General features: G+C 38.4%; 1 protein-coding gene across 1 annotated transcript in view; it reads right to left on the bottom strand.

Moving 5' to 3' along the window:
- Positions 1–727: 727 nt before the first annotated feature.
- The window catches only part of LOC106525012 (nuclear factor of activated T-cells, cytoplasmic 1), a gene marked incomplete in the record, with an annotated part of 96,572 nt that continues 89,115 nt past the window's right edge, over positions 728–8,184 (bottom strand). Inside the window, 1 exon segment of the mRNA XM_014019110.1 lies at positions 728–2,513. Within this exon segment, the coding sequence (XP_013874564.1) occupies positions 2,458–2,513 (56 nt within the window).

Raw genomic sequence — 8,184 nt, 5'->3', positions numbered from 1 at the left:
GTCTCGCCCATTTCAGTGCAGAGGGGGGAGGGGGGCTGCTATGATGCAGTTTACTTGGCATCTGAAAATACATTTCCTCAAAGGTACTCTGAATCTGAAAAGAGCTTCACTGAGTGAGAACTAGTGTTGAGAGCAGCAGACAGTTTAAGTTTCACTTTCACTTTACTTTGTTACTGCCGAGAGCCTGCAGGAGTCATGGGCGGGGTGTGGGGGCTGGGGAGATGTGCTCCATGATGAGGAAGCTCGACTTAAAGACACGTCCCAGGGGCATTTCTGGTACCAAAAGGCGTTTCTAGTCCCTACCTGTCATTTTGCTCCTCAGCATGGCTGCCTAAAAACACTGCAGGATTTCTCAAACATGCATGAATGAGTCAAAGCAAGGCTTTGGGCATGTTTTTATGAGAGTATAACATTATAACATGACATAAAACTCAAAAAAGTTGATTTTACATGATATTGCCCCTTTAATTTCTTTAAGTTTCTGAACAGGTCAATGCTTCATCACAAGATCAACACAGACAGAAAACATGCACATTTCTATAAATCTGTTTTTGTTACTCCAACATTTAAGTTTTTGGATACTGTTGAAGCTAAGATATTTTTAAAAAAGACATGTAGGAAAACAGTGCAAAAACCACCACACCACTCTTTGAATGTTAATACAATACAAACACATGCTTTTTGTACTCAACATTATGCCATTTATTAAGACATTTTTGAGAACATGTTAATTGAAACCACTTTAAACAATTTTTATTTGTCATAAATATGTCATATTTGAAAGAAACAATTCACTTTGTGCCTATACAGAGAAGCATTACACAGCTGCATCATTTTTTTACGATTGAAAGCAAGTAAGGCACAAAATAGGAATTTTATTCATACAGTTTAGTCATGCTATTATAGATTATGTCAAAAACATATTAAGAAGCTATTCTAGAAGCTAATATCCGCTAAATGATTCCCAGCATTAGTATGGTGTGCATGCTCCAAAAGACAAATCACAGAAAAAGGTTGCAGCTTCATATGAGAAGAGTAAACATATGTTTGTGACACAAGAGTGGAAATCATTCTACAATATTTGGTCAGGAGGCAAGAAGAGTCTGTTTTTTTATCTGCTGTAAAGTGCATAATGTTTAATGAACGGGGAAACCATGCTACACTGAGTCTCACACAGAAGAAGGAAAAGTTGGGCAATAATTTCGCCAAAGATAAAATTCTTTGGTTCACTACAAGATCAATTATTGCCAGCTGTAAGGATGTAACAGTCTTGCCAACTCCTCATTAAACCACCAAGATGATGAGTAAAACTGAGCACATTTACTGTACAATAATGCCTTTGCCTATTTATGAGGCAAACCTGCAGTGCAAGAAATGTCTAACGGCATTCTCAAATCAGCAGGTAGGCATACCTTTGTTCATCTATGTCAAAAACAAAACACCTGCTTTTAAAAGCTCCTGTTAAATAGGATCTTTTGTCATAAGATTTGCACTTAATGTTCTCTGATTGTCTTTGCATTGCTGTGACAAGATCTTACTTGATGACAGGAAGACAGAGAAAAAAGTGATTTAAAAACAGGCACTAAGGTGAAAAGAAAAGAAGGCAGGACAGAGGGTAAATTACAGCGGGGAGAGACAAAGGGAAAAGTCTAAAGTACATAGAAAATTTTTATGATACAAGCTTAAGGCATACATATTTTACCAGAAATGTTTATACAAAATTATATCATCCATGAAAATTAACATGAATGAGCAAAGATAATAATATTTAGATAAGGACACAATTGTCATGCATTCACATACAGTTAACATATTCTCCAATCGTTTTTACTCAGTTTCCCTGTAAACAAATCATCGAAATTATACAAAAAACATCATATAAAAACTTCTGCTTTGGGTTTGGATGAACCACTTTGCATGTGTGCTGTCAGTATCTCTGCTGTAAGGCACCAGTTTGGTTGTTGCTGACCACCTGCACAAACCAATGAATTGAAGGGATAAAGCCCAACACTTACTGTCCTATTAGCTTGTCCATGCACTTACATAGTGGTCATAGTTAAAACAAAGATTGTCATTGGTACGAGAGTAATTCAGTCTTATTCAGCTGCTTGGTCCACAAAAAATATATAATAATAATAATAATAATAATAATAATAAACCATCTGCTGTGGATTAAGGCAAGTGTAGTCACATACTTTGCCACTGATATCACTTCCCTTTTTTCAAATGTAATATGTCTATTCAAATTGAGCTTGCCAGTGGTTGTCAGACTGGGTCTGCAACAAGTTTTTGAGCAAAGAGGGGAGGATGGTAATGATGGTTAAGTAGGAGATCCTGGTCAAAGCTTTTCTTTCTCATATTCTGGACCTCAATGCTATTTTTTCTTGTCCTCTGTTGGGTTGATCTTGCTGCTGGAGTGTGAGTGTGTGCACGCTGTAGCAGAGGATATCTGGATTTCTATGCATGCGTGTGCACAGAAATGGTGGAGAGATCGTTCCTGATGATCTCGTTCACTGTAGAGACAAAAATAAAAAAAGCTGATCATTATTGGCCACATAAAGTTAAAATCAAAATTGACTTTTACACATCCTGTAAAAATATGACAAAAGAAAATATCAATTTAAATTACTCTAAGGGCGACATTTCCAACTTAGAATACTTGATAAAGTCCCCTTCACAATACATGACAGCACTTTTAGAACATGGCTGAAATAAAAACAAAACATTTGTGAAATCTTACTTTAGAATGAAGGCAGCCATGAAATTGCTACACTCCTAGTACTAGCAAAAATACAATGTGAGCATCAAGTGTCATCATTTCCCAACAAGAAAACGAGAAGATATCTTGGTTTATCAAAATAATACGTCTATTCTTGGAGAGAAAGAATGCTGCCTCAATGTGGGCTCACCACTATAGAGGAGGATTGTCAAGCGTGGGTGCCATGCAATGCTGCGTTCACACTGAACACAATTTCAGCATCAGGGGCATCAGGTTTAAATTGAAAGCCTATGGTCAATGCATGTCAAGCAGCGCCGGGAAGTGCTGCAGTGCATCTAGCGCGATTGGAGTGATTTTAGCATTTGACATGCTGGAGTTGGAAAATTTGGATTTCTGTAGCTCGACGCGGCACGTCAACCAATCAGACAGACTCCACTGTTTGACGTAGTGACAGCTTTTCAGACGGGACAGTTTCCTGAGTGATGTCCAGACAGATGGCTCTTTAGCTGAAATCAAGTGCCTGTAGTTGGTTTCCTGGTAGGAGATGTGGGCACTGATTCGGGTCAGCGGCTCATCAAACTGGACTCGGGACAAAAATAGTTCTGAAAGCTAGCCTCGTTAGCTCGCAGCTCCTGGGTGATGAAACTCATCAAACTCTGAATGTCTCTGAATTATCTGGTGAATTAATTATGAATTAACTATCTGATGAGCGCAACGTTCTCATGCTCTCAGTAAATAAAACAAAGCCACTTTCTTTATTTCATCTGCCATCAAACAGAGACCGACAGAGTAGGCGAGACCAGCAGAGAAGGGGGAGGAGGCTCTCGACACACTGGACGCCCGTCAAGCGCTTCAAGAGCAATTGACTCGCGTCTGACCTCAAAGTGCACAAGCGTCCAACTTGAAGCGTTGGACGCAATTTTGATGCTGAAATCACATTCAGTGTGAATGGAACTTTAGCCAGGTGGCAGGAGATTCTCTGGCCATCATTAATCCCTGCAATCAAAAGATCCACTGGAGAAGCATAAATAATATGGAGGACTCTTGTAGCAGTTGACTGGTACAGGGTGTCCAGAAGGCATGGGTGAAATTTGGGGAGGGTTTGGGGGAAGCACTTTAGTTTGCCCTGAGGAGGCTTTGGCAAACAGTTCAGTGACTCAGAAAAGAAAATGCCAGGCTGTTCTTGGTTTGGGTGGGAAACTGCTGGCCAGGACTGAAGACACTGTTGAGCAGGGGAAGGAGCACATCAAGGATCTCTCCACCATGTAACTTTGAGGAAGCAGAGTCTAAGTTCCCTAGTGCCCAAGTGTCATGGGTAGGGATAATTTGCTCTAAGATGCTGAAGACCATGGATGTGATTGGGCTTTGTTGATTAACGATTCTCTTTAATGTTGCATGACTGGGACAAATCCTGTGGAGTGCCAGGCCAGTGTGGTGGCTCTCATTAAAAAAAAACATGGACCATCAAAGGTCTTTCAACTATCGTGACATAGCATTTCTCATCTTTGGAGCTGCATTGGTGCTGTGGCTCTGTACCAGCTCTTCATGGAGAACAATCTGCAGGACACCTTCAGAGACTGTGACTCTGCTGAAGATTCTCATCACATCTCCTCTGACCTCAGCTGAATCTGAGAGGAGCTTCTCAACACTGAAGAGAATCAAGACTTTCCTCAGGTACACAACAKYACATCTCACTGCACTGACCATGCTAGAGAAAAATCTTATTAAAACATCCGTGACTTTAACCAGAGAGTCATGAAGAGATTTGCTCCTCAGTAACAGAAGAGCTAAACGTATGTACAAAAAATAAAACACTACATGACATTGTAATTCTGTTTTATTATTTTTATTTGTTTAATAAATACACTGCTGTTAAACAACTTAGTACATGTGTGATTACTTTTTGAGATATGTATATTTTGGAGTTGTAACCCCCCCCCCTGGAGAAAAATCCACCAGCCGCCACTGGTCCAAAATCATCTGACATTGTGAAATGCTGAATAGCAAGGCTTCAGTTGACAAATACTAAAAATATCAGTAGCTGCAATCCAAACATATCAATGTCATTGCTAGCTCATATCATCTCACTACACACATCTCTGTTTTCTAAGTCACCCTCTTGTCTTTCCTGCACCAGTTCCTGTGCCCGCACTTTTCCCACAGTCAGGCAGGCAGGGATCAGCAGCCCCCAAACTCTCCTTTATCTACAGTGTGTTCTTTGGCAAAACAGAGGGAAGTGACTGAGAAGATGGCGAGGACCTCAAGACCTGTGGCTCCACACAAACAAGAAGTTTCACAGTTGCAGAGCTCAGGATGATAACACAAACTGATGCAGACAGAGAGAGAGAGACTGAAAGAGTCTGGTGAAACCAGTGACAGGAAGTCCACCCACTTTAAGGTTCAAAGAAGACTATGCTGTTTGTTTTCACTAGATACTAGTTGGTGAAGAGTGAAACATCAGCACTGAGTCAGATAATATAGAAAAACAATATTCAAAGTAAGTAAATTTCATTTCTCAGCCAGGAACAAGTTGTTGATTAAATGACTTACAAACCACATTGCTGCCATTTTAAAACAGCTACAAAACAGCCCTTCAAAAATTCAGCGGCTCATAAAAAAGTAACTTTTACACTGCTGTCACTTTCACACTAAATGGTAATTTTTGAAATGTGCACCATGGGCAATAGGGCCTTTTGCTCTGACCTTGTCTGAGGATACCTCAGACTTTAGAGAGAGTTTTAAGAAAGGACTGTAAAGCTCGCTTTTTAAAATTTTTATAAAATGTATTTATTTATTTATTTATTTATTTATTTTAGATATTTATAGCTTTGGATCACTTTGAGATCGGAAAATGTAAAGTGAAAAACAAATTGAATCAATTATTACTATTATTTTAGCTGAAGTATTAATAAAATATTCCTAAATTGTACCTACATTTATAGCTGTATTTGAACTAGCCATTACCTTGCTCTATTGGGTTTCTAAATCGAGGTAATTGAATAAGCAATAAGCAAAATAAGAATATTTCCTGGAGAAACTATGAAAGAACTTTCCATGTGCTGTCCAATTTAATTAAAGATTAGAATTTACTGTTTGTTGGAGATCACTGTGACCTACTAACAACCAAAATGAGCCAAACATGATTAAAACCACTGAGTTATGGTCAATTTTGCATTTTAGCTCTGGCAGCCATCTTAGACTTTTATTTAGCATTTAGGATTTGTCAAAGCTTATTCTTGGCTATTACTATACCAGTTTTCAGCTGCGTAAGTCTTAAAATTGGTTGAATTAGAGCCTTTTTTAAATAAGCATTAGCGGTTGGCTTAAACTTCTGATTAACATAAAGAATGTGTTGTGTTAGCTCTCAGCTATCAATCTACCAAATTTCAGCTTTGTATGTCTTAAAACCGATGACCAATTTGGGTGCCATGTTGAATTACACAAAGTTTTTGTTATGTGACCTATGAGACTACTCTGCTCAGTAACAGTCTCAGCAAATCAGAAGACCAGACTGTGATGTTGTTACAAGGCAGGGCAGAACAGCTGCACAGAACCTTACTTTCAACATGAGAAAACCTCTGAAAAGTTTAGATGAATGTGGCACTTGGAAGCTGAGCTCAGTGTATTTCTATGAGGTTTTGTGATGGTAGTATTTTGCAATTTACATCACCATGGTAACTCAAAATGCCACTAAAAGTAATAGCACACCTCCCACCCCCGAGCTGGTCATTTTGATATAATATTTGTAGCGGTGCATATTGCTGTTCTGGCTGCTTTAATGTATGGCTATAAAACGATAGATATAAATAAAGTATATTATTTTTTTTAGGTGGATAATAATAGGTGCCACCATTTAAATGAATGGAGGCAAATGAAGGCATTGCAAAGCTCTCTTATTAATTTGATTTGGCAAGCCCTAATAATATTTGTGATTTTTACACAAAAATCCATTTAAACTGGTCAATACTGGTTAATACTGCACAATGTTGGAACATGTTCAAAATGCAGATGAAACAGAAAAAATGTCATTTTCCAAGTAGCCTATTATTTGTCTGATGTGAAAACATGTTCAGACAAACCAATAATATAGTGCAAAGCATGGACAGAGAAACACATGTATGTTTAAATAATTAAATATAGGATACACATTAAATAATGTATGATGCTTTTAAAAGTAATAAGCACAACAAAATATACCTTGCTTTTGTATGCAAACGCACTCCCAGTTGCACAAACATGCACAGTGCGCACACACAGGTTGGTCGGGATTCACCTCCCACGGCTGGAGGAACTCCCTTTGGAAAAATCCAACCTGTGCCAACACTGCTGGCTGTTTTCAACCATGTTCCACTCGGGGCTAAACAGGCATTTACACGCCGAGGTTATTTTTAGTTCATAAAGGAAGTACAGACACATGCAACAATGGAACGATACAGCTTTAATGCTGCCGCTCAGTCCTGTTTGCACAAGGGAGAATGTTCCTTTTTTTCACAGCGAAAACACAGACACTGTTAAAAAAAATTGTGACGTGTCCTCCGCCCACATATTAAATGTGGTGTTATTTTGATGTGCTTTATCAACCATTATTTTCCACTGGCATGCTCACTGATGTTCCATTGTTCAAACAACAACAAAAAAAAGTGACAGAGGCAAAAGGTGAAACTCTGGCCCTGTTTTAATCGTTCTACTCTGTTGCCAATGTGAGAAATTTAGAAACAGGATGTGGCTAACTGTTGCACCACAACACAACACTAGTGTGCTATTTATAGCCACACAATGATGCAGCTTGTGTACCGTGTAGTTGCAGCAATTTCTGAGAAATGAAGAATTTTTGAAGAGTCTGAACGACTGAAAGATAAATCTGCTTTCACAGGTAAAAACTGAGCAAAGGGAATTATACAAAGTCAGGTTTTTCTATTCTGATTTGACCACAAAGATTCATTGCAGAAAAAGAAACCAAGTGTTAAAGTTCTGAAAGGGATTATTTTAAATTTTTCCTTTAAAGACAAACTCTCAAATAACATCTCCTTCACCTTTCTTAAAATGACTTGTTAACCACAAACATGCAATAAAAGGAAAGACAGTTAAGCTGTGGAACATTTTGTTTTTGTGGAATTTGCCTTAAAAAAATCAGTCCCTTGCATAATGTGGGATTGGCAGGGTTTTTATTATAATCATTAAACTGCAGTAGGTGTAACTTTTCCACTGGGACATTTCCCCATATTATGATTTCTATACCACATGAAAAAACATGATTTGTAATGTTACACAATAATAAAGCAAAGTGGCTTTGCATCTCTCTCAGTAGCAGTGGAAACTTTTTTTTTTATCAATTGCCCAGGTTAATAATGGAAACCTGTAAATGGGAGGATACCGTCTCATGAATAAACAAAAACAGTGGAAAATTCAGCTCCAAATATTCCCCTGCTGAGAAAACACACACACACACACACACACACACACAC

This window comes from Austrofundulus limnaeus, unplaced genomic scaffold (genome assembly GCF_001266775.1).
Source record: "Austrofundulus limnaeus strain Quisiro unplaced genomic scaffold, Austrofundulus_limnaeus-1.0 Scaffold209, whole genome shotgun sequence".
NCBI lineage: Eukaryota > Metazoa > Chordata > Actinopteri > Cyprinodontiformes > Rivulidae > Austrofundulus > Austrofundulus limnaeus.
This window is presented reverse-complemented; position numbering and strand designations above follow the sequence as displayed.